Below are 27,965 nucleotides of genomic sequence, written 5' to 3'. Positions count from 1 at the left end.
ACAAAAAACATATTTATTTTAACCAAAAATTAGCAACTGGGAATAAAAATCAATCGATATTCTTTTAAAATGGGCGATCTCTATATTTATGTTTGAACTTCGTTTGTCCAGCAGGTTCCGCATCTGTCTGTTTTCTTTTTCAGTGAGTGAATGAGGTTCTGTCAAGAAGTCCAACACACGCGTCGCTTCAAACATGTCTTATAAACCAGTAACACATGTGCTTTTTGATATGGACGGCTTGTTATTGGGTGGGTGAAAACATTTTAAAAGAACGCTTGTAAATCCGCTCCCATAATAAAATGTCGTCCTTTGCTGACTCTCCTTTCTGTAACTCGTGTCATATTTAGAAAGTCGGAGACCTTATTTCACGAGTCTGTTTTGATAGGCTTGAACCGAAAAAGCATAACGTTTAAAGCTTTTTTTGGTCCGTTAATTTTCATTGCAGCATCGCATGTTTTCCATTTAAATATCTTGCAGATACAGAGAGACTGTACACAGTCTCGTTTCAGGAAGTTTGTGACAGGTTCAATAAGAAGTACACATGGGAAGTGAAGTCCTCTGTGATGGGCAAGAAGGCTCTGGATGCTGCCAGAATGATCAGAGACAAACTGGAACTCCCAATGACACCCGAGGAGCTCCTGGAGGAGAGCAGGAAGATTCAGGAGAAATTGTTCCCCACTGCCTCTCTGATGCCAGGTAATAACCCTGTAGGATTTGAAGTGAAAGATGTAACAGAGGGATTGCCTTAGCCTCCAAGTCATATTAATAATTCAATCTGATGATTATCTTTGCCATTGAAATAGTCTGCGTTTATTTCAGGTATAGAGAAGCTTGTCGATCATCTCCACAAGCATGGCATTCCTATTGCTGTGGCCACAAGTTCAGCAGGCTTGACTTTTGAAATGAAGACCAGCCGTCATAAAGAGTTCTTTGGCCTCTTCACTCACATTGTACTTGGAGATGATCCAGAAGTCATGAATGGCAAGCCACAACCGGACATCTTTTTTGTGTGTGCCAAGAGATTCCGTCCCTCAGCAAACCCAGAACAGGTAGGGGTATGAATTCCATTCCAGTCTATTCTACATGCTTAACTCTTTAGCAGAGTGGAGATTCCAGTGGGCAGAGTGTTAGCATGCTGGCTGCCACCTTTATATGACAGTGAACTTGAAATTCGCGAACAATAGAGGCTTTAAAAAGGTGTTTTCTCAGCCAGACTAGAATTGACAATTAAAGTGGCCATGCAACGGTGTGTCATGCATTCTGTGTTATGTATGCTATATAAATGGTGGATATAACGCTGGATTTGGAGATCGTTTGAAACTTTTATATGGACCCGCCGCAGCTCTAAAAGACGCCGGACATGAACCGCATGCGGTGAGTGAAACTGACGACTGTGTTTTGTTGGCAATGGGTGCGCACGTGCTTTAATTCAGCCTACCCCTTCCACGCGCCGTATGCTTTCGAAAATAATCGTACAGCTGTATCCTTTATAAATGTGATCGAACTAAAGACTCTTTGAAGATAGAAAGTATGCAATACTACTCTATATGCACTCATGATTAATATGACATTCCGCGTGTGTTACGGCCACTTTAAGACGGAAGTTATAATGCAAACTGAAGTTATGTTACTGCTGATGATGATTGAAAGGTCAGGTAAACAGCCCTGCAAGGCAGATATTTTAATAGACATTTCACTGCTTCTTGAAATAGTGTGGAACATATCACTATACTGCCAGTCACACTCACTCACTGCTATTTCCGTAATTATTTGAATCCTTTGGTTATATTTTTTCACTCTTTTTGTCCCCTTCCAATTGTTGTGATTTTTGAATCACGGTCGGATATGAATATTATTTAAGTAGTCATATTCTGTGGGCTTTGTTTGACATCTCCCTAAGCTGTATAAACATACAGTTGGCTTATTGCTAACAAAAGGGTGATTGCTGCATTGTGTTTACTATTCCAGTTGTCTGATTTCAGTGGATGAAGCTGTAAGTCAGCTACTAATTGCATATAAGACTTTAAACCTGGCTGTGAGATGAGAGAATTAGCAAATCATTGCACCCCTCATTTTTTTTCTCAAACCTATAGTGTGAGCACTATGAAAATGAATGATTTCCTGTCTTGCATGCCTCTTGGTTGGCAGTATTAAAATACAAATGATATTGCCTTTATTTTGTTCTGAAATGTTTAACTGTTTATAGCTGCTCGATTTCTTCTTTAATTGCCTAACATGATGATCGCTAACAAAGTCTGGCAGGAAATAATCAATGGCAAATGGGGATCAACTTTATGCATGTTTCATTTTATACCACCATAAAACCTGTTTAAGCTTTGAAAGGAGGAAATAAACGAGATACAGGACTGTGAATTGGCTTGTTTCTTTTGTCCTTGAGGGATTGATATCCGTCCCTTCACTCAGTAAGGAGGTTTTTCTTTTGTTCTGTTTTTGAATCAGCTTCCTCCACCACAGTAATACAAGGCAGAAAATGAGGACTAAATTGGAAATATAGAGAGCATGCTTAAAGAATAGTTATAACTTCTTACTTATTCCTGTATATATTATATATAGCAAAAGTATTCAGTGATTTGTTCTTTGTGATATTTGAGTTTCACAGCTTCGCAGCACTGAAGTAACTTTGTTATGACATTGATTTATGTTTGAAATTATATGCTTAAAAAAAACGAGTTTTACATTTACTTTTTTGTAGAGATTCATACAGCTTTAAGATGCTTCTCACACTAAGCCCCAACTCCTCAACATTCAGAAAATAAGTTAAATGTATTTTAATGATTGGTTACAGCAGTTTACAATGCTATTAAAAGAAGTGACCTTCCTATATGAAGTCCAGGACATGAAAAAAATAGTTTTACAAAAGGAGCTACGAACTCCAAAGTCAGTCGTGGTTTGCCGGTATTGAAATGTCAGTTCTTTGGTAAATATGACAATAACATTAGCAACAAATTTCCCTATAGCAACCATTTCCAGTATGTAAGGGGTATCCTAGCTACTATATTTTTCACTGGTTTCAAGATATTTAAAGGAATTAAAAATATTTAAGAAAAAATATAAAACATAACCATAAGCTATGGTTATGGCCCCGCCATTCGATAACATTATCCCGCAGCACTTCTGTCCCGTGTTTTATGTAAACACGCGCTAGGCTGACAGGTTTCAACGTTCGCGTGTGTAACTCACGTCTGCAGCGCCTCACGCATTAAGCACAAGTGTTTACGCCGGTTCACCACATATACAGTATAGCAATTGCAATTTCACATTACGTCATTTTAAATATAATCACAGGCAAACCTCTTCACAAGCAGATCTTATACTTATGTGCAATGTAAGCATAAAACATGATGTGTTTATGTAGTTTTATCTGTTTCTCTGAATGCTGTGAGGTTTCACATTGACATTGTGATATGATCACCAACTCTGTATACACGAGCAGTCGAGCACTATGCAAAAGCATATAGAGAAAACAGCAACAGCTCTTTACTAAAAGCTGCACCGGTAAGAAAACAAAGAGTACATTTTTGGTGCAGTTACTGTCTGTCAGTTGAGTTTGTGACAAAACATTTTGCAGTATTTACATATTGTTTATTACTGCATACTATAATTCATTCAAATAGAAGTTTAATTTGTTTCATAAAATAAAAGGTGATTTTATAATGACTACATTTTGGCATTTTGTGTTTTAAGGTGAATAAAATAAAAAATGTCCCTATATATTTCATTATTTAGGAATTATTTAAAAAGGTCTAAAAATCTCGTTCTTGTGTCTCATCCCGTGGGATAAGTGTCTCATCACACCCCTAGTTATTATACAAAAATTCCATGAATCATTTTATATCTACAGTATTGTTTTCAGTATTTTGTTCAAATGCAGAAAAGTTTTCACTGTATGCATGGTTGCATACAGCTATTTGTTTTCTGAGAAATGATTAAGATGAAACAATTGCCAACCATCACTTTTTCTACAATAAATTCAGCATTAATTTATGGATAGACCTACAACAAGCTCACGGTTTTCCAGTCTAACTACTGTTGCTTTCTCTCCCCATTGACTCTATGTTCTATGGAGGCGATCTTCATTACCACACTTTTACTGTACTTTCCATTCTGCTTTTCAGCATGACGCACCATCGTTCCCAGGTCCAAACATTCTATCAAATGCCTTAGGCAAACAACCAAAAATCACGGTTAATTTAAAAAAATATATTCAAATATTTATGTGGAGATTCTGTGAGACTATAGTGTACAAAAGGGTTTATAAAAGTTTAGTGTAATAATGTGTGATATGAATAAAAATGTTGTCATAAATGGCTGTTTAATGAGTACCCTTAAAACGAATGGAGGCTTAGACCCAGAAACAGTATTCCTTATGTTACGACTTAACAAGCGGATAGCCTTAATATGCCAAGTTTATAATAAACTAAATAATATATCTGCACTAGGTGGAATTTGGGTTTTTTAGTTTTTAAGTTCAAACTCTCCACAGAAACTGACATCTGTAAATCAGAGGACATGGTGAAAGTGATAGCTACCATTATGATACTGCAACTATTGTAATGTTTGAAACAGAACAACCAGCAGTGACTCAGATCGCGCCTTTCCAGGCTAAATTACTAAAACGTATGCAGCCGTGCAGATGTGACACGACCATGGCACAAGAAATGAAGTCTGTGTTGAAAGTGTACCTCTTATCAGGACATAAACCCACAGTATGCATAAAGGTAAGATGTACATGCAGCTCCTGCATTCAGAACGTTTTATTAAATATAGGCATATAATATGCTTTTATAAGGCATACTTTGTTAAAACTACTTGGATGTCCCAGTTTAAGGCCTATGGCTTATTCTAATCCCTGCCCATGAAACGGCCTCACAGTGTGGTAGTACTTCACACTGGTTGGTAAAATAAATTGTAATATGTTTAGTCCTAAATCCGATTGTAAATATAAACGAAATTGTGATCGGCATCATGAAACGGTAGATTTACTGTAGCACAGTGTCGGAATGCCTTAGTTGAAACAGCAAAAAAAATAATATCAAATAAAGATATAGTGCCCAAAACATAAAAATAAACTTCTGTTTATGTCCACAGCTTACTATTTCTTAATTTTTTCCAGGTGAAACATGTCCTGCCAGCAAATGAATTGCATGGATTTGCTTCTCGGCAGTCTCTTTGAGCAGGTGCCAGAGTCCACCTGGTCACCAGAGATGTTATGCTGAAATACAGATCCAAGGCTTCTCGGCCATCGACTAACAGTGCGATTGACTGGTTGGGATCTCATGAGACAGAGCTTCATGTTCTTTTTAAATCCATCAAAGGGATACTATTCTATTACTTTAGCCAGTGTAGTAACGATTTTTCACATTTTTCAATAAACAACAAATGTCTTGTAATCATTCATCTTTCACATCTCTCGACCTTGTACTCTTTATTATAGCCTACAGTATATGTTGAGAGCAGCCAATGCTGTGGTGCAATAAACAGTGTGAAAAGGTCTGTCTCCTTTTCTTATCAAAGATAGGGAAGTCTTTTAAGTGTACTAGTGCGTTTTGGTGCATAAACAGTTACTGACTGACTCCATTGCTTATTGTATGGAATCCAACGGAATCCTTCTGAATTTGTGAAATTAAAAATTTATGTTTAATAAATCAGCCAGTGAATCATGTACTAAACATTCACACCCCTACTATTCAGGATACACTGATGGAGCTCACCAGGGGCCAGTTGCACCAGCTGGACGTACACCCGGTCGTAAAATTAGTCTGGAGGTAAAATGCGTCCTGCATAGAATTTATAGCTGTTGCACCTCCAAGGTTTAGCTTACATCTGAGACTAAATCCTACGCCTAGTCAGAGGTAGGCGTAAGTAAAAACTCTTGACGTTTATCCATGGAGATAAATAAAAAATCCAGTATAAAATTGGCCGTCTTATCTACAGATTTTTTTTTTAAAGTGTATTTTAGCGCCCTTCATTGAAAAGTCAACATACACCTCATGAGCGAGATTTGTGAGCAGCAATGGAAGTAAGCACGAACGATCAGATATTTGAGATTTAGGAGCAGGAAATGTAATTTATCTGTCAAATACCTGAGAAAGCGTTGGATTTTTTAAAAATTAATTCACAATAACGAATGGAAGGCTAATGCTCCTTTTAAGTTTTATTTTAATTTATATTCACATTACAGAACATAATGAATCTGCTGTCAACTGCATTTCACGAAGATAGACATCATTTTAAGGGGTGTTATTTTTATGGCAAAATATAATAGAATGGGAAATAATGGGGATAAGTGTAAATCGTATCGGAATCGAAAGACTAGGAATGTAAGATGCAGTTAACGTTTAAAAATATGTCTTTACATAAATCATGATGTTCACCTTCAAGAAAAGTTTGCATATGATGTTTTGGAATTTATTTGTAATGTTTTCGGTTACAATACACTCAGTCCTTTTTAACAAATTTAAAACATTCTTCCCTGTCGATAATTTACAGGAAGGTTTCATTTTAACAGCGCAGATATTTTAGAATAAATCAAGGAATTGGCAATGCAGTTATACATAACAAAGGATAGGAGTGGATAAAAAAAGGATAGGAATGGAGAAATAATCGGCCCCTTTTTGTTCTTCTTCAAATTATTTTCCTCTTTAACATTTGCCTTCGTTGGAGACAATAAGAATGTTACTCTCAACTAGGGAATCAAAAATTTGAATCGTATCGGAATCGAAAGACTAGGAATCGTATCGAAAGGAATAGGAATTGGATACTTTAAATAAAAATCAATTCCTGTGTGCATATTTTTTTAAATGTGCTTGTTTGAACTTGTGATAAAGCACAGGAACCACAAATTGACCATAGTTTCATTATAGTTACTAGAGTTCTACCAGGATGTAATTAAGGTGTGGTAATACAAATTTAAATAAATTAGACAAAAATGGTTGCCATGTGTAGATATTGTATATATATACACAAAATGGTGCTCATAAATATATATATTAATAAGCAGGCTAAATGATCATATGTTGATATCTAAATGTTTTACTTGAACTGTGGAATCGAAACTGGGAATCTATAAGAAACGTAATCGATGAGCAGAATAGAAATTTGAATCGGAATCGATAAAATTCAAACGATACCCAAGACTACTCTCAATGCGGTAGAATGTGACTGTGGCGACAGGCATGGTCTATAGCTGCGCCTGGTCATAGTTTTAGATGGTGCTACAGGTGTAAATATTTATCAAAAGTCAGGATGTTTAAATCCGACTTTGGGATTACACACTTTTTTTCGTCCAGCTGGTGCATAAACATATTAGGGCTATGTACAGGTATGTAAAAGTAAGTTCATTTCTCATCAGCAATCACTCACAGTCATCACTTCATTCATTACTTGATTATCTCATGAACGCATTTCTTCACTGTAGCTGTTTACACTCTGCAGCAGTGTGAATTCATGTAGATATTTAGCATTGAATAACCTTGACATTTGTTCCCAGTGCATGTCGGACTCCGGCAGGGCTGCCCTTTGTCGCCGGTTCTGTTCGTAATTTTTATGGACAGAATTTCTAGGCGCAGCCAGGGGCCGGAGGGTGTCAGGTTTGGGGACCACACGATCTCGTCTCTGCTATTTGCAGATGATGTTGTCGTGTTGGCCCCTTCAAACCAGGACCTTCAGCATGCACTGGGACTGTTTACAGCAGAGTGTGAAGCGGCTGGAATGAAAATCAGTACCTCCAAATCCGAGGCCATGGTCCTCAGTCGGAAAAGGGTGGCTTGCCCACTTCAGGTTGGTGGAGAGTTCCTTCCTCAAGTGGAGGAGTTTAAGTATCTCGGGGTCTTGTTCACGAGTGAGGGAAGGATGGAACGGGAGATTGACAGACGGATCGGTGCAGCTTCTGCAGTAATGTGGTCGATGTACCGGTCCGTCGTGGTGAAGAAAGAGCTGAGCCGCAAGGCGAAGCTCTCAATTTACCGGTCAATCTTTGGGTCATGACCGAAAGGACAAGATCCCGGATACAGGCGGCTGAAATGAGCTTCCTCCGCAGGGTGGCTGGGCGATCCCTTAGAGATAGGGTGAGAAGCTCGGCCACCCGGGAGGAGCTCGGAGTAGAGCCGCTGCTCCTCCACATCGAGAGGGGTCAGCTGAGGTGGCTTGGGCATCTGTTACGGATGCCTACTGGACGCCTTCCCCGGAAGGTGCTCCGGGCCCGTCCGATCGGGAGGAGACCCCGGGGAAGACCTAGGACACGCTGGTGGGACTATGTCTCCCGGCTGGCCTGGGAACGCCTCAGTGTCCCCCCGGAAGAGCTGGAGGAAGTGTCTAGGGTGAGGGATGTCTGGGCATCTCTGCTTAGACTGCTGCCCCCGCGACCCGGCCCCGGATAAGCGGTAGAAAATGAATGAATGAATGAATGAATAACCTTGACATTTTATGTTTAAACAACGTCAGTCAAGTAAAAAGATTATTTGACTTAAAGCGATGGTTCACCTCTAACATGAAAATGTGGTCATTATTAACATGCCCTCATTTCAAGCCTGTATGACTTTCGGTCTTCAGTAGAACACAAAAGAAGATATTTAGAAAATGGTGGTAACACTGACTTGCTAGCTGTGCCATGCCGGTGTTATGCCATTCTGTGCTACCATTAGAATGTGCTATCCCTCTCAATGACTTAAGGTTTAGGTTGGGGTAGGGTGCTTTTTGTGCCAAGAAACAAATACTTGGTTGAGAAAATTGGCAACGTTTGATCTCCCTCTTTTGTTGGTGGTTAGTTGGCGTTCCTAGAAAATATCATAAACACAATACTTGTGTATAAGAACCTAAATCACGCCTTGCTTGACCGCAGTTTTTGTCGTAGTTTGAGAGTTGGCTGTAACAATGGTAGGACACAAAGTTCAAACGAGACGTACTAGCAACTTGATTTCATTCTTAGTAAATCTTCTGTATGTTATTAAGTAGGCATATATTTAATATATGTGCGTTTTCTTAAAAAATTATGCGCACCCTTAGAATGTTTGTCAGTCATGTTTGTCAGAATTAAAGTTAATCCAAAAATCAACTTTCTGTGATTTCTTTACTCACCCACATGACGTTAAACATGTTTAGAGAACGTCAGGCGTCTTCGAAGCACAAATGAAGATATTGAGTTGACATCCGAGAGATTTCCAGGCCTCCTCATAGACATCATGGTGTCAGTTGTTGTCAAGGTCCAGAAAAGTACTTAAGACATTGTTAAATTGATAAAACCGGGCATAGTGTCTCAGTTGAATTTTTTTTTAAGGGGCGAGGGTGCTTTATGTGCGAAAAACAAAACAAAATACAGACTTTAATCGATATATTCTCCTCTGTCTTGTCAGTGTATGGCGCGCGTTCACGAGAGCACTTAGTCTTCTTCTTGGACGAGAGCAATTTGATGCATGCGTATTAGGTTTGTGCGCCGTACATGTATGGGGCTTGCCCCTATTGGACGCCGGCACTCCAACTCACAACGCAGAAAATTGATCTCGTGAACGTGAATTACTTGCTAAAATAATCGGTAGCTGTAGCCTTAGATGTAGTATTTCTGTGCTCGGTAAACTCCCCGAAGGTTCATATACGTTTCCGGGAGTTTTTTCAATTATGAAATTCCGTTACGAAGCACTAAAATATGCCAGACATGAACCTCCCTCCGTTGTAACACTCTTTGAGTGATGAGCACGACACACACCAAAACAATCTACAGTCCAACAGTTTAATGATAATCCCCGGGTAGGCAAACAGGTTAAATCCACAAATAATATCCAACATCATGGGTTAATCAGGTGCAAGGGATTATGGGAAGTGTAGTCTGTGAGTTGTTACAGCAGTAAGTGAAATGTTTGTGTTTTGTTGGCAAACGGCAGTTTTCAGAAATAGTCGTACAGCTATATCTGTCTTTTACAATTTTAACAAACTAAATACTCTTTAAAGACACAAAGTCTATAAGGATTTGAGATTAATATAAGATTGGCAGAAACTGTTTGTGTTAGGGTTCTCACGGTACCATAAACATTTAACGATACTATACCAGCTGCAGTATCTTGATACCAAATAGTATCATTGTTGCTATACCTTGTTCAAAATTCAAATATATACAAAAACACAGGTTTTGATGAAACATTTTGTATTTACTATAGTAAACTGTATTATACTTTGCACTAGAATATGTTGTTGTATTAACTGTAGTAATTGTATAAATTGCAAATACTGTAGTATTCTTAAATATTTATTATGGCGAGACTCAAAAACACTAGTGTCTATGAGTTTTAGTAGTTTACTGTAGTAATGATTTTTAAAAGGTAAATCTTTGTTATCGTTTATCATAATAGTGTGAACGTCCATTAAAGTTGGGTATACAGTATATCTCTCTGTTTACTATTACAATAATTAAACATCAATTTTTTCATATAAATCAACAAAGCTCTACTACACCAGGTACTTACTGTAAGAAGACTTAAGCCCAATTTTTACTTCTGCACCATAGGCTACGTGTCGGCGTTCATTTATACTTCTGCGTCACTGTCTGCGTCGACAGGCAATGACCACTAGACGTAAGTGCCTACGCTTGTGTGTTGCTTGTGTAACCAAGACTAGAGTTGAAGAAGAAGCAGCTAGTTTGAGAAGCATTAGCAGTGATAGCGGCAAGTAAACAGTCACCTTTGTTGCAGCTTGAGATGTTAAATACAGAAGAACAAATAATTGACTTGAATATTTACTTGAATTTAAAATGAATGAACATGATGGTATCGCAGATGGTGCCTGAGGGAGGGGTTCAAACAGACCAATCACAGCGCTTGCGGGCCGTGCAGGGTTGTTCAATTTTTGGAGAGGTGCACATCAGGCTACGCCGTAGAATATGCAGCTCTGCGCACGAGCATAAACTGAACTTTACAGTGACCCGCTGACAACAGTGTTTTCAGTATGTTACTGTAAAAAGCCTGGAAGTTCTACCAATGTACAGTATCATTCTTGCTCATTTTTATGGTTGAGTTCCAGGTTGTTCTGAATACTTTTCTTTATTAAATTAATCAGAAGGGCAGTGTCATTTTTGTTATTTGTTTTCTCCAATGTGTTTGGACTCTTGCTGTAAGATGAATATTCAAAGCGTAAGTTAAGTTCCAGATATGTTGCAGTGCATTATTTTCTTGTACTTGTTAATATGAAACTCTCTCTTTAACAAGATGATCAATCTCTGCTGATAAAAAGTAGTTTCATAGCACAAGCTTCCATATAACACTGTAGGAATAGTTTTTACTGAGATGTGGACAGTGTCAGGTTCTTGCCACATATATACAGTATCTTTGAATTTTGGCTAACAATCTATATGTCTTTGCTGCTGGATAACTCCTGGCGTGGTTCTTTTTTTAGTAAAACGGAGTGTAACGTGTCAGTGTAATGTCCAGAGCTCTCATTATATTTGACTGGTCCACCTTTATTGTATTCCTAACAAGAATGCTCCTCTTTTGGCAAAGACAGTAAATATTTCCAGGCAGTGTCAGGGAGATGTGATGCAACTTCCTTTTTTCCACATGCAGCAACTGACTAATATTTTGTACTATTTCTAATTTATGCTTGGTTTTACTTAGTCTTTGACTTGTAGATTTTTCTTTGAAACAGAAAAACTGTGTGCATTTACAGGCCAACTGTAAGACAACTGTGTCTTTTTAGAGCAGTTGGCGCAAAGGGCCTATACGTGGAGAGAGAGAACATTTTTAGTCTCATACATTTTGTTTTGTTTCAAATAAATTGTCAATTCATTAAGCAATTAAAGATTTGAAAACCTTTGCAAGAAAGCATACATATATACATACACAGCAATCCTTATTATTGATGTTTTGTGAGTAAGGAATGTTCTCTACGGATAATTTTGTGCTGTGGATTATTAGTTTTTATATATTACATGCAGGGTGTCACTAGCTGTGATTTGGAACGTTGTCTGTGTCAACTGCGATATTATACATCCCTCCTGTGCACTGATGAGAACTAAATCACAATTCCTCAAGGGTTCTTGAGAAATCAGAGTCAATTGGGTACTTAAGATGTTAGAATCATCAAACATCTCATTCTCTGTGTAGAAGTTAGAAGAGCACCATCAGTGTCAGATAAGCTTAGATGCAGGATTTATATCAACAGCTATAGCCTATAGGTCATTGTGTGAATTCTTGAAAATGGGAAGATGAAAAGCTCACGCAGTGTTTGTGGAGGAATGTCTTGTGCGTCATGCCTTCTTTGGGAATTTTTACTGAAGGTCCACAGAACAACTTGGTCTTAAACAGCGCGATTATAACCTGCATCTCCCCTGATAAGATATGAAAGCAGCGCTGAGAGGGAATCTACAGTGATCAAGGGATTAACAAATGTTGCCGCATCACACGCCTGCCTCAAAGCGATCCATGTGCGTCAACAATCGGCCTTGTGTGTGTGTATCGAAGAGCATCAGGAGATGAAACGACCGAGGCACAGTGGCATTCAGACTGAGGGAAAATCCAGCAGACACACAGAGGAGAAATGGGTAGAGAGGATTGTGAGAAGAAGCTATTCATCAGTTTATATGTTTGAACTTCCAAACCAGCATAAACCAGTTTCACCAGCATGGGAATTGCTCTATGTCAGTCATCCTCAATTGGCGGAACAGAGCAAAGGTTCGGATCCGGCCTGCGGTCCGCCAATTGAGGATGACTGACATAGACCAATTCCCATGCTGGTGAAACTGGTTTATGCATAGCCTAATAAACTATTTAAAATATTTGACTATTTTGGTTGTTTAACATGTGCTTTCAGGAACATTTATGAAACTGATCTTTTGCCGCTATATCCTCTAATTATTTTTATCTAGTGCCAACACTAGATCAACCCTTTCTGCTCCATTGCGCTGCTTCTCTCCCGCCAAAGACGCACCATATGAAGAGCAGCAGACACATGCTTATTTTAACAACATTAGTGCAGACACGCAGTGCAGTTAAATGGGCACACAACAGTTATCAAAATGCACCAATATTAAAGCATTTGCATCAGTCTGTTTACGGTTTGCTATATGTCTCCAATCTTTCAACTAGATTTGTGAAATTTTATGAACCATAACATTTTAATCTACATTAAGCATTATTTACCAGCACGCACACATTTGTAACCCTTTGAAAACCCAGGCTAAAGTCTTATAATCTATCTAATTATTAGATAAACATGCATCAAATATTAATGTCAAGCTTTAATTTCACTAAGATTTCAATCTTATAAATGGCTTTATTTAGTATATATAGAAGAGATTGTTGTTGTATTTTCACAGAATATTCTGTAGGCTGAAGACTGAAGATATACTGAAGACTTTTGCTGGGTTTTCACAAGCAGGGTCACATTTTGTAATTAACATCTTTCTAATTGGAACATTTTTTAAAGTAGTTCTGGTATGAAAAGGCTAACTTGTTTATGATGAGAGCATTTTAATTCGCTAATAATCAAAATATAAAATAAATTGGCTGACAAAAGACAATATCTTTTATACAGTATATCTAATTTGGCTAAATTGATTAAATGTTTATGTATTTTCATAAAACTTATTACCCAGACCTCCATTTGGAAGAAAATATAAAGACCAGACCTCTTGGAAATCTTTTTAGCAGAGCAAATACTTTTTCTTTCACCGCTTTGTCAATTTTACAGAATTTTACTGTTGTTTCTTTAGAGATTTTTCACGTATAATGTTTATGTAACGAGGTTCAATAAAAGTAAGGAAGGAGGCGGGAACCGGCAAATGTAAAAATAATTTTAACTATGTTAACAAACAATAAAACAAACTTACCATACAAACTTTATAAAACACAACATAAAGTCCAGGCCTGGTCCTCTCTCGCACTTCCCTCCTGTCACTCCTCTCTTATGCTTCCAGAGCTCCTCCGTGAGAGATGCGAGACCGGTGTACGCACAGCTGCCGCTCGTTATAACTCACTGTAACGTTATCACTCACTGTAATATTACACATGTATCCGTTTTATTAACAGTTTTTCACCTTTTTTTTAAATATGCGCAAAACCAGAGAAACTAAACTAAAAGACTGAAAATTTCAGGAAAAATATGTAATTTAACAAAAAAATGAATAAATTCTTATATTTCTGCAGCCAGAAAATTTCCAGATTTTTTACAGTGTAAATAATGCTTTAGATATGGTCAAAAATTATCCAAAAAACTAAAATGTACAAAAGACTATATATATTCTGTTCATCATGGTCATGCTTTTCTTTTTCATCTCACTGTATGATTAACCAACTAGCAGAACATTAATTTATAAATTACATGAAACAAAAATGATGGCAAATTAACAATCACAGATTAATTTTCGAATACAAAATTTACTGAAACTCCTAAAAACACACAAAAATATCCACATGTTTTTTACATCTTCATGTATATTTTGTGGATTAGTGGCATAACATAAAACAAGTACTTCTCCATACTTCGACAACTAATGTTTTCTTGTAGTCTGGCGCATGATGACTTTTCAGTAAGGGCACATAAATCCTATCACAAGAAAAAGGCTCCATCCTTGATTAACGTTTCTCAGAATCTTCACACATACAACCTTTAGAAGCTTACAGATAAAAATAAATAGCAAAGTAAACTGATCCTAAAGGTCAATTTACAAACGACATTTACAAATGAGTCATTTAGCAGAAGCTGTTATCCAAAGCAATTTAAAAATGAGGTTAACAATGGAAGTAATCCCAAACGGTAGTGTATGTGTGAGGAACAAAACTTTTGGAAATTGTTACGTGCTGTGATATAAGTATAAAGACATTAAGGTTAATATGGAATGATGTTATGCGTTAGTTAGAAATTCATTAATTTTGTTCTGTATGTTTTCACGCATGTTTTGTAGGCCAAAGTGAAAATTTGCCACAGTGGCACTTAGCAGGTGCAAATGTAGCTGTTGCTTTAGAAGGTCTGAAGTTGAGGAGCTGTAAAGCGATATGTAAAAATTAACTAGCATCATTACTTGTGCTATCATATCACGTGGACACTTGCAATGGTGAAAACCATGTGAAATATTGTATCCATTATATCTGATCAAAGCACAAAAGCATAGGAGGTAAAGAAAGTTGGAATTTATGTTTTTTTACAGTGCTAGACCAGAACCAAATCAACGTATTTCATGTAATTTCAAAACACTGACATCTAAGAAAATATTCAAAGCATGAATGTCTGTCTGTGAAATCAGACTGTTCATCAGCCTGCACCAGAATACTCTCAATAATATATGTGGGTTCTTGGTCTTCAAAGGAAACCTCAGATCAAAAATGAATCCATCTCCATTGTGCATGCGTCGGCCTTGGACATGGTCAACACATAGTTTCCCTTTGAAAAAAACATTTGTTTTGCATTCGTGTTTAGATCTTTTTCAGGATCGCTAAGTCTCAAGCACGTATCGAGAAAATGGGACCAAACGATCAACACGTTGAAAAACCATTAATCGGAATTTGATCGGAAACGGAACCTTTTAAGTTCATACTAGCTAGCAGTAGATCGGCATTAAAGGGTGACTTTAAAGAGGATTTTCTGGTCTCCCTTCATCGCATGCACGTGGTGATGTGAGGAGGCTAGCATGACGTGAATACTGAGTAGTCACTCCAGAGGCATGGAAGCCCTCTCCTCCTTGTGAGTAATGTATGTGTGCCAAGTCATCCGTCTCTATTGTGACTAGAGGCAAGGAAGTGGACCACCTCTTTAAGAAGAGGCAGACATTTCATATCCTTCAAATATGAGCAGTGGCCTGAAGGGAGTTGAGGTTTACAAAAGGTGGGTTCAGTCCTGTGGCATAGACTAGTGATACATACAGGAACAGAATTTCACGTTCTTCTGTGAACATGGTGGAAGTCGTATTAGGGCCTTCTCTAGCATAACAACAAAGTAAACGTGGATTGATCTGGCACATTTAAAAGAGATCAGGGCCACATTTCCCAAAACGTTCTTATCGCTTCGTCATTCTTAAGTTATCCCTTAAGCTGTTACCTTATCGTTAATTTGTTTCTCCCGAAACGTTCTTAGTTAAGTATACCTTCTGTAAGTCATCCGTTCGGAAGGTTGGTCTGGACCGCTCTTAGCTATACCTCATCACTGTTAAGAGTTCACCTTAAGATGAAAATAAAGCTTCTTTATAATTGTATTTGTATAGACTGCGATGTAAAGTCAAATTAGATTTAGTGTATATTTAAAGAGAAAGATTGTGGAAGGAAGTTTAGTCAAACTGCAGCGATACAGCAATTTATTTGCTAAATCAAAGACAGAGCCGTTCTCGGAGCATTAAAGTGCATTTAATCCGTGAAAATCTGGCTACAGTTATAGAATTTCAGATTATAATATAAAAGTTAACCTGCCACGGCAACAAATTCATCAGCTTTTAGATCTTTTGTTGGTCTGACTTTGTCAAGACAAACTCAAAAGAGCCGCCCATAAATTTAGCTCTAGGTGTTTTTCCTGTTATAGCTGATGATTATATGTTCTGCGTTTTGCGCTTTTATTGAGTAGAAAACAGCAACGTATATTATGATAATATAAATTAGGGGTTTCCAAACACAGGTATAATCAAAGCTAAGCTATTTCATGGCACACCTTTTAAACAGAAAATATGGGAAAAACACACAAATTCACTCCCATTATTTTTTATTTTCCTTGTCATGAATATATAGGATAAGTTTATTTGCAATATCAAAATACCTTATTTCAGGGCTTCACAATTATGGCATACCTGTAGATATTATTTCCCTTGTTATGTGAGTGTGATTAATAATGTTTTAATAAACGCGACCATAAGCTATGCTATGCTTCACGCTCTAAATGTGCCGCTTGTGCATCCCGCTTCCAAGTACAATAAACGTGTCAACTATACAAGTCTGATTGTTAGTTGCTGGAATTAACTTTTTCAATGCACCACAACATCAAGTGGCTTTGCCTGACCCTCCTTATTACCCAAGGTTTGAGAACCTTTGATATTAATGACCATACTGCCAGTAAGTGTAGCGGATTGATACATTTAGGCATGAGATTGCGGGTTCGCACACTCATTTCACAATAAAATAACATCCATGGTTGGATTTACTCAACAGTAGGTGGCTAATTTCTTAGTGTGTCCCGTTCCGATTTATGGAAAATGTTATTACTATCAGCATTGAAAAGACAACTGTTTTTAAAACAATTATTTGTTTGTAACATGTTTCAAATGTATTCTTCTATCACAGTGTGTAAATTTGTTAGAATTTCTTGGGGGCACTTTGAACATGATAGTTATTATGAGCTACAAAATGGGATTTATTTATTTTCTGTTTGAGGGAGATGAGCAGTACAAAACCTGTAGTGCAGTGCCTTCATACATTATAATGTTCTCAAATGTATTTCACGACTGTCTTCCACACAAATTGTTGAACAAAACACACTACCAATTTTTTATTGTTTAAGAAAGGTACTGTGACTGAATACTTTGCTTTAATATTTTAATTTATGGATTAAATACATAATCATACATTTACTATATTAGATTATTTAAACAATGCCAAGAAACGGCAACAGTGCTTTCACACTCATCTGACAAATGAGTTTTTTGCCGTTTGGAGCTTTTGGTTGGTGTAGCGAGGTAGGCGGGACAAGAGCCGGGATGCTAGGTCGGTGCGTGAGTGTTAACGAGCGTCAGCTGTACGCACACCGGTCTCGTATCACGGAGGAGATTGTTGAGCATATAAAAGGACGAACGACCGGACCATCAGTGAGAGAGGACCAGGCCTGGATTTTATGTTGTGGTTTGTGTTTATTTACATTTGATTTGATTAAAAGTTAGTTTATGTTCGCCGGTTCCCGTCTCCTTCCTTCCCTGCTATGGAACTTCATTACAGTCGGCTTACTGTGATTTAGAATTTGTGCATGCACAACTGCGAAAAAGAGAAAAAGGTATTGGGTGGATGTCAGGAATACTCAAGAGTCAAGTTCAGGGTTCAGACAGATTTATTGAAGGTCACAGATAACCCCAAAAACAGACCAGGGGGGGAAACTATGAGCTAAATGGCTTGAACGCTCAGCCGGTGGTGAGGGATGACCCAGGGGTAAGAAAGTAGCAGAGTCTGTTGGTCCTTGAGGGACAAAGAACCTAGAGCCGGTGGTGAGGGATGACCCAGGGGTAAAAAAAGTATCAGAGTCTGTTGGTCCTTGAGGGAAAAATAACCTAGAGGGAAAAAACAGGGAGTAATCCACAGTCCTTAGAGTCTTACGGCCAGCCCAGAACGAGCGCCACAGGCAGACACCGGAGGCCAGTAAAGGCAAGAGCCAGTCCATAGTACTGGCAGTTCGCAAACTCCCCGATAGCAAATTCCTGGATGGCAGACTAGTCTAGACGAGTGACCCCACTGCAGGACATGCCCCGTTCATGGCCTGTTTGAGTGCTGATGAAATTTCCCTCTGCCCCAGAGTCTAGAAGAGCATGACCTGTGTGGTAGGCCCCCTGGAACTATAGACGGCAAGGTAGTAAGGTGAGGTTGAGAGGTGAGTAAGAAGAAGTGATAGCGCCCACCCAGATCTTTTGGCAGGCAGTGTAGGGTAAAATGGCCAGCCTTGCCACAATGTAAGCAAAGCCTGTGTGACAGACGCAGCTGTTCCTGCTGCGGGGTGTGATGTAGGCGGCGGCCCAGCTGCATGGGTTCTGAATTGACTGGTGGGCTCGCAGAGGGTTGTGTGTTCGGTGTGGGGGGTGAGCACCAAGAGGGGCTCGAGAAGCGAAGCTGTCGGCGGTGGTTCAACCTGCTCTCGACTCAGACAGAGAGGGAGATAAGAGAGTCTAGGTCACTGGGTAAATCAAGCGGAGCAAGCTAGTCGACAATGGCATGATCCAGTCCATCGAGGAATCGCGCATGATGAGCGTTGTCGTTCCAGTCACAGGCAGCGGCCAGAGTTTTAAGGCGAATAGCATAATCAGTTATAGATCCCCCTTCTGAGTATGGCGGGAAAGTTGAGCTGCTGCTTCGTCCCCCTGGGCAGTCCGATCAAAGAGGCTGATCATATCCTTGTGGAAGTTCTCAAAACTAGCACAAAAGGCAGCTTCAGCCTCCCAGAGCGCGATTGCCCAATCACGAGCAGAGCCAGAAAGGAGAGTGAGGACGTAGGCCACCTTGGAGCCCTCTGTGGCTTACCAACTGGGTTGGAGACCAAACACTAAGTTGCATTGCGAGAGAAAAGCTCTACAGGAGTTTGGATCACCATTGTAGATTGGCGGGTTGTTTGCATGAGTCTCAGCGTTCGATGAACGGTTCCAGGGAACAAGCTGGTGCTCGTCCGAATGAGAACGAAGCTGGGCCATCTGTGCCTTGAGCGCTCCCACCTCCTTGGCAGCGGCGTTCAGCCGAGAGCCCTGTTGTCCCAACAATGCACCCTGCTGCGTGAGCGCAGTTCGAACAGGATCCGACCCCGCTGACTCCATGTTGGTCAGACCTTTCTGTTACGAATACTAAAGAGTCAAGTCCAGGGTTGACCGATTTATTGAAGGTCACAGGTAAGCCCACAGACTGGTGGAGCAAAGAGTAACGACCACGACCGCCGCAGCGGAGACAGAGAAATGTCCAGCGGGGGAAACTATGAGTTAAATGGCTTGAGTGCTTGGCCAGTGGTGAGGGATGACCCAGGGGGAAGAAAGTAGCAGAGTCCGTTGGTCCTTGAGGGACAAAGAACCCAGAGGGAACAAACACAGTCCTTAGAGTCTTACGGCCAGCCCAGATCGAAGAGAGGCAGTCCGTAGAGCTGGCAGTTCCCAAGGGGAGAAATCAAAGCCAAAATCCACTCGAAGCAAGGATAATCCACTAGGCAGGTAACACTTGAAAAAAGTATAAATACACTTGGCCAGAAACAATGGGGTAAAGAGAGGCAGACACCCGGGAGTGCACTAAACTCTGGAGCCAAGACAAGAAACAACAAGAGGAGATAAAGGACCAAAATATTAACACGACTAGACTAGGCAAGGAAAGGCAAGAAGTATCTTAAACGGTCAATACGTAAGGGTATAACTCAAAAAGTCTGACAAGACATGCAGAATACAAAGAGAGGGAAATTGACAGAAAATAAGGAACCAGCCGGGGCAAGGGAAATCGTGAGGAGACCCATGTGAAACGGGGAAAACCAAATGAGTAGATTAACAAGGTAATGACAGGGGCAGGGTAAAGCACACGGACTACAAGCATGTAGCGAGCTTCACTCTGCCAAAACAAAACCACGTGCCTGACACAACAAAGACAGAGGACAAGACAGAAAACACAGAGAGTGCTAGACCAGAGACCCAACAGTGGATGACCAATTGTTATCTGGCAGTGACCAATACCAGCACCAACTAAATATCATCCAGAAAGTGTGAAGAATTGTATGATTTTTGTTATTGGAAAAGTTCAATGGGCCCTCACTCACAAGTAGACCCAATTTTGTCTGTTGCTCGATTACTTCATTGGATTAGAACATCCAGTCTCATAAATATGTATGAGACACCAATACATCAACCTGCATGTACTAGGAATTGTTTCACCAAGTCACAAACTTTGACATTGACACAATGTAGATTTTAAACCTGTAAGTGGTAAACAGCACAGTTTTCTCCTTCAATTATATTTAATGAATTCTAGTGTCCTCTATGATGTGCAACAAATGCTCTGTTATAGTCTTAAAAAGCAGCTCAGTTTTTCATAATGTTGGTTCACTCCACCCCTCCCTTTCGAAGCACAACGGAGGCTGATACAGGGTTAAGATGTTGTCATGTTTTTCTTCTTTGCAGAAGAAAATAATGTATTTATGAAACATGCTCTGTAGAGCAGTTTGTCCATTTAGGGCTACTGTAGAAACAACATGGCGATTTCCATGTTAGGTGACCCCTGGTGTATATGTAGATAGAAATACCTCATTCTAAAGTAATAAAAACATAGCACTTCATTATGTAAGGTCTTTATACACCATAAAGACATAGTTATGTATATTATATTTCATTTCTGTCCATGGATAAAACAATACACACTGGACCTTCAAGAACAAAGAAAGCTAAAATGTTCCCATGAGATTGAATATGCAAGGGTGGGAGATAAAAACAATACAGGGTACTACCCTATACCAACTTTGTCCTCTTATTTCTTATTTTATTTTAACAAATTGAAATGAAATGTGTCCTTTAATTATCATTTGTCATCTAAAAATCAATAATATTCATATTAGAATTACACACAGATTGCGCTTTATTAAACAAATTTCATCTTCAAGTTAACTTGCTTTCACAGCATTTCAGTTTGTGTGTGGTTGTAAATGTCAGTGTGCTGGGCTGATACTGGGATCTGTCTTAACCAGGCAGTTCTTCACAATCCCCCTTAGCTCTTTATCAACCCACAGCTTTGCGTAGACCGTGCCGAGTTCAAGACCTCATGAAGAGTATGAGTGGGCTGAAGAAGTGAAGTATGTGTGAGTTTATTGAGGATATTTGCTGTATCGATCAACCACCAAAGTCTCTCTTAAGAACATCCTAACTGAGTGTTAGGAAATGTAATTTAGGATTAGGCAAAATATATCATCAAACGATGGCCCCAGCTTGATCCCTTGAAATATGCAAAGATATGTCTATAGAGGAATAAATTAAACAAGTTTTCTGAAAAGTCTTTATCATCAAGCACAAAACTTGTGGAAAAGTGTTTAAGTGTATTAAAAGAAAATATTCTGAGTCTGACCAAGTTGCCTTTGAAATCTCCACAGATTTTTACATTCCATTGAACAGGCCATATCATGCCAAGGCGAGGTAGGGTGAAGAATGCATTCATCCATTGAATGATGTTTAGTGTTATAATACAATGGTCCTAGGGTGTTATGTCGCCAAAATGCTCTGTGTATGGGCTGATCTTTTATATTTCTCTGTCTTTTTTTAACTCTTACACAGATGATAAACTATTACCCATCATCGCTGTTTACTGATTCTGTTAGAAATTTGTCAGCAGAATTTTCAACAGAACGGTTTTAACAGCCTTCTTCTTGCACATAAAACCCATACACAGACACATGCGTACAGCCATGTGACATACGTACAGTCACTTGCTCAGTCTTTTGATGAGCACCCACGCCTCTCGCTTCTTGTTGTTGTCATCTCTGTTTTGTCATGTCTGCGTTCTGGCTGCTTATCGGAGCAGATAGACTTTGGCAAAGAAATGGCCGCAGCCTTATGAAACCAATGCGGTCATTGATTTGTGGTTGCATGTCACAGGCATTTTCAGCATGACCGTCAGGTCTCATGATTTAACTATAGCCACTTTTCTGTGTAGTAACATTATTATGTTGCTTATTGCTCATAGCTGGATCAAGTCTCTGTCTCAGCTATATACGTAGCTAAGATGTTTTATAAGGCTCCAGAGGAGCAGCAAAGGCTTCCACAGTCAATTATAAACCGACTTGCAGGGACTTGTAGAGAAATAAGTTATTCCTTCAGCGCTGCATCATGCACATTCTAAAAGGGATGCAAGATACCATTTTTTAAAGACTGTATGAGTCCCGAAATGTATGCCTGTCCCGATGCCAGTACCTTTTCACAACACAGTGAGACTAATAAAAATAGAATAGCTTACAAACAACTCCACCTTAAAAACTTTATGAAACAACTAATAAATGTATATGCTTGTCACAAACTTTCAAAGCAAAGTTCACAACAAATTTCAATCAGTTTTGTCACCTGATGTATCGGTGCATTTTTACAAGTACAAGTACAAGTACATTGAGCTTAGCATTGGGCCCGATACTGGTATCAAAAATAATATTTTTGGAGATTTTCTTTTTCAGGACAGCGGTGTGTGTGTTAGCTTTGGTGAAGTGTCTTCCCTGTATAACACGTGATGTTAGTCACTCTGATGTAGCCTAGCAGAGATGGTCATCTGGCCCCTGACATTTCCAAGAGCACTGGACTCCACTTTGTCAGGTCATCTCTGCATCATCTAAAAATTCACGTTGTTAAGTGTGGCACATTTGTATGTGCGTGCCAGAGAATACTGGATTAATATTTTAGTTAAATTAACATATAATGTTTTTTTTACTTTAAAATAGTAATATATTTGCCAACATGAAAAAAACTAGCTTTAATTGAATTGAACACAATTAATGTACAATAAAATATTAATATAAATAAAATGTTAAATAATTAACAACAAAAATGTTTAAACAAACACAGACCGGTAGTTAACATCTGGCCAGCGCGTGAATCCGTGGAAACCTTCTAAAGCAGTGGTTCTCAAACTGTTGTACGCTACTACTGGTGGTACTCGAAAGAGACCATGGCAGGGAATTAAAATTGCTATATATTACTTTACTTATTGTGTTTCAAATGCAATTTCATACATATCAGATAGTCTATGTGGAAGTTTAATAAGTTAGATGAATTATTTTAAGATGTTTATGATTTAAAATTGATGTAAAACTGCTCTTTCTAAGATTTTTTAGCAGATGTTTTCCAGATCTTTAGCAGACGTGTTTATATCCAATATTTAGATACAATACAATAATCTATCTAGAGCAGTGGTTTGTTCAATATGAGTGCCCTGCGAAGTGAACATCACTGAGTATTCTGCCAGGATTCTACTTTGGAAGGAGCGTGTGTAAGATAACTTTCCTGTAGCTCTGTGTAAAGAGCATTGCGTTAACAATGCAAGGTTATGGGTTGGATCCCAGGGAATTGCAGATACCTATGTAAAATGTATAGGATAATGCAATGTAAGTCGCTTTGGATAAAAGCATCTGCCAAATGCCTAAATGTAAAAGTAAAATGTAAGATTCAAAAGGCATTAAAGTGCACATGACGTACGTAAATCACACGATTACAGTTAAATAACCCTTCACATTTCTTTAGTAAGTTCTGAGAGTCGTGTAGCGCAAATCCGTGCTCTTGAATGTCAGCAGATTTTCTGTGTGCAGGCAGGGAGTAGTGAGCAATGAACAATGTCTAGGACCCATTTCATCCGAAACACAGTTCGTTCATGGAGTGCTTTTCTAATGAGCTGGTGATTTGAATCATGTGTGTTAAACAAGAGAGAGATGCAGAAAAAGCAGAGGGGAAACTTGATATTTAAAAAAATATGTGTACTTTTGTTTTAGAAATAACCAAACATTTTGATTGTAGTTCTGTAATTTTAATACATATTTCTTAATCAATTTACTGCCATAAAATGAACACATTGAAAACTGTGAAAAAGTCCAACACATGCGGTAAACAAAAACTTTATTACTTTAAAGGGATTGCTCGCCCTAAAATGAAAACGTGTCATCAATGGTTTCAAATCTGTATGAATGTATTTGTTCTGATGAACACAGAGAATGATATTTGTAAGAATGCTTAAAACCAAAGCGTTCTTGGACCCCATTGACTACCATAGGAGAATAATTATTTTTTGTTCTGTTGAATACAAAAGAAGATATTTTGAGGAATGTAGGACAGCAAACAGTTCTGGGGTACTTTTGACTACCACTGTATAGTCAATGGGGTCCAAGAACTGTTTAGTTACAAGCATTCATTCAAAGATCTTTCTCTGTGATCAACCAAACAAAGAAAGGCATACATGTTTGGAACAACTAGAGATAATTCATTTTTGGGTGAACTATCCCTTTAAATGATTGCACACTTTTAAGAGACACATTTATTATAAAGATTATTATTTATTATCAGTATGTTGTAATGCCCAGACTTTCTTTCCCACCGTACACAACTACAGTACACTATATATTTTTTCTGTGTCTCTGCAGATTTAGCTGTGGAACAGCGCCACTCTTGCATAGCGGTACATTAAACAGATTGCAGACAGATTTGTGGAGGTAGATGACTGATTTAACTGGAGTTTTGCATCTGTGGCTGTTTTATGGATGGCCATTAATTTTTTCCCTCTGCATTTATGTTGTGAGTGTATTTACCCAATTTGCGTAATTACGTTTTGTTTGGCTTTGTTCGAGCACCTTTATTCTGTTCTCCTGATGCCTAGAAATAAAGGTCAAGATGGGCTTTTAATAAATGGTGTCCTTTTGAACGTAAAGCAGTGTCTACCTTTTACCTTTAGCATGTTCTGAAGTGTGAAGCAAATGGGGCTGTAAAACGCTGATTCACTGTCTTAACTGTAGGTGTTTGAGACTGTCGTCTCACCCTCTCAACCCCAGCTGTCTGCGCAAGAGACGTGTGAATCTTAATGCCTCATACTCCAGCTATGACTAATTACTGAATCTCTCTTGTGTGAGATGTCCTGGACCGTTTCTAATCCAACAAGATGCTCCACTTCAAATTACTGACAGTGAAAAAGCACACAATTGAGCTTTTGTCCTCTAGCTTTTTTTATTTCCTTTCTTTTATCAAAAAAATGCGTGCTTTAGTAATTATGGGTAATTTGCCGGCCTTTATGCGTAATTAGAAGTTGTAATTGTGCCCCCGGTAGAAGGGAATTAGCTTAGTTTTACTCTCCAAAGGGAGCTCAGTGCTTCCGCTGGCCTTTGTGAGGTTCTTCCACTTATGGTAAAACTGGCTTAGTGATTTCAGTCTATTATGGCCTTTCATGGAAACTCAAGTGCCTTTTTTGTTTTGTTCCTGTATGTGATGAGAGGAACAGAATGTTGAGACTTTTCTTGTCTCCTAATAAAACATCTTGAGAGTCAACTGATGGCTTTTGTCCTAACTAAAATAACAAATAATTTGTGATTAACGGAAGTGAAAATTCACCCTCGAGATAACTATGGATTTTCTGATTTATAGTGTTTTTATTTATTGTAAGTAAATTTACTAAGTGCTTATTAAATTACATTTTCAATTTTATAGTCGCAACTATAAATTGTGTTTTGGCATTAAACTGGCCATCAGTTTTCTTGATCTCTAGATATCAGTGTCAGCATAGAAAAGCTATTTCCAGCATATGCAACCGAGTCTTATGACAGTTCGTCATATGAACTCATCATTTTATGGACATGAATTTCCCCTTTTTGTGTCACCCAGCACAACCTTTTTCATATCTCCCAGCAAGACTTTCAAAACACATATGGCCTGTTTATATACAGTACTGTGCAAAGTCTTAGGAATGTTAGTACTTTCACCCCCTAAGCCAGTTATTTATATATTACGCTATAGTGTATTGGTAGGAAATATCAGTTTCCATTTTTATTATTACACGAAGAAAGAAAAAAACTGAGAGCACAAGAGCTGAGGAAATGTCTCCAAGATGCTACAAGAAACGTACCTGAAAAGCTACAGTACTGTGAAAAGTTTTTTGAACATTAAAAAATGATGTCATGAACCAATTTATTAATTCATTAACTTCTATTAACTACATCAAATGTGTGACAACGCTTTGTGTTAAAACAGCTTTCGTCCTAGATACACTGTTTTAAGTTTCTTCTTGTTCACCAAAGAGTACTTATACAAATGCATTAGATTTAACCACCTCCTGCTTCTATTCCCAGACAGAAATGTGCAGAATGTCTCTAAATATGGTGAAAGTCTTAGTATTCAAATGCATTCTTTTAATAGTCGGTTCTGGTTCTGCCTCCACAGTGTCTGGTGTTTGAAGATGCTCCAAATGGTGTAAAGGCAGGCCTGGCCGCCGGGATGCAGGTTGTGATGATCCCAGATGATAATCTGGATCGTGACCTTACCCAGGATGCCACCCTGGTACTCAGAAGCATAGAAGATTTTAGACCAGAGCTCTTTGGACTCCCAGCCTACCAATGACAATAATCACCAGACTGATTTGCACTATATCTTCTGAGGTTATGAAATATAAAATCAGGCTGCAGCATGGCTCATGCAGTCAAAAAACTCATCTTTATTCCTGTTATCTGTGGATTTGTCATTCAGGTGCAAAAAATAATGTTTTTCTTGTCTTGGCATCATTGTTTCAGACAGTTAAAATGCTGAATCTCATTTCTTTCCGAATGATCACCCGAGTGACACCCAAGATAAATTTGATTATTCGGCTTCGTTAAACCATTAAGCCGTATTGACATTTTGCATTTGAACCAATTACAGTGTCTATTTTTTATTTTATCCAATTTATATTTGTGCAGTCTCTTGCATTTGTGTTCTCTCTACATGTGTCTAGGTGTATAAATCTTCTTTCAGTACAGCTTTCAACCTGTACACAACGTGGCTGTCATGGTTCTTATTTACAGTATGTGGCGGTTTAACAATCCCGCTCAACCATATGTGAGTTCTATTACCTTTACCTATACTCCTAGGAGAGCTTTAATAAAATGTGAGTTCCAACCACGTGAAGTAATCCAATAACGCGGATCCGAGAACACAGTCTTCTTTCATCTTCTGACCGTGTCCGCCTTCACAGAGCTGGAGTTAGCATGTTCACTCTCCCCCCTTCAGTGCTGTCCAACACCTTAAGAGAACTCAATCCCATCTCCTTCAACCTTTCCCTCCGGTAGCAAGAAATGTTTTTTTTCTGGCATCCACTTCCTCCTCCGTATATATGCCATGTCCTTTCATCCTTAAAGATGAGGTATTCTGGGAAACTTTCCATTCCAGGAAGACCTTTTACATGTCATTTAATTTATTAATTTACCATGAAACAATAATTGTGTTGACAATAACTAACATTTAAAAAAAAGATTGTAACAAAGATTGCGAATCACTAATTTGTTTATTTGATTGTTTGAAAAAATAAATAAATGAGGCCCATTAAGCATCATGATTTTGACAAAGAACTTGTGTGCACATGTGAGAACATGTGTATGTGTATAGACTGTACCTCTATTGAGAAACATATTAGAAAAATCACCAAGGTTTCCTTTACTCTTCATTCAAGTGTGTAAATGTCTGGCTGAACGAATGAAACAAAGTCTTGTTTATATCATTGACCTCTATGATGTGATACCAAATGACTCAGGAGTGTTGGAGTATGACATTTACACTAATAAATATGAAATTT

The 27,965-nt window shown here is 38.5% G+C and overlaps 1 protein-coding gene across 1 annotated transcript; it reads left to right on the top strand.

Annotated features, from left to right (window-relative positions):
* The first annotated feature begins 94 nt into the window (after positions 1 to 94).
* Positions 95 to 27,965, top strand: pudp (pseudouridine 5'-phosphatase). Its single transcript, XM_079463349.1, has 4 exons — positions 95 to 248; positions 478 to 696; positions 820 to 1,049; positions 26,582 to 27,965. The coding sequence occupies exons 1-4, from the start codon at positions 194 to 196 to the stop codon at positions 26,756 to 26,758; spliced, it is 681 nt and encodes a 226-aa protein (XP_079319475.1). The 5' UTR covers positions 95 to 193; the 3' UTR covers positions 26,759 to 27,965.

Source organism: Barbatula barbatula (assembly GCF_947034865.1).
Source record: "Barbatula barbatula genome assembly, chromosome: 8".
Classification (NCBI taxonomy): domain Eukaryota; kingdom Metazoa; phylum Chordata; class Actinopteri; order Cypriniformes; family Nemacheilidae; genus Barbatula; species Barbatula barbatula.
This window is presented reverse-complemented; position numbering and strand designations above follow the sequence as displayed.

Bases quoted from the DNA above. Each gene is read 5' to 3' on its own strand.
- pudp (XM_079463349.1), top strand. From the start codon at position 194: ATGTCTTATAAACCAGTAACACATGTGCTTTTTGATATGGACGGCTTG. The intron at 249-477 runs GTGGGTGAAAAC...AATATCTTGCAG, and splicing joins TATGGACGGCTTGTTATTGG to ATACAGAGAGACTGTACACA. The intron at 697-819 runs GTAATAACCCTG...CGTTTATTTCAG, and splicing joins CACTGCCTCTCTGATGCCAG to GTATAGAGAAGCTTGTCGAT.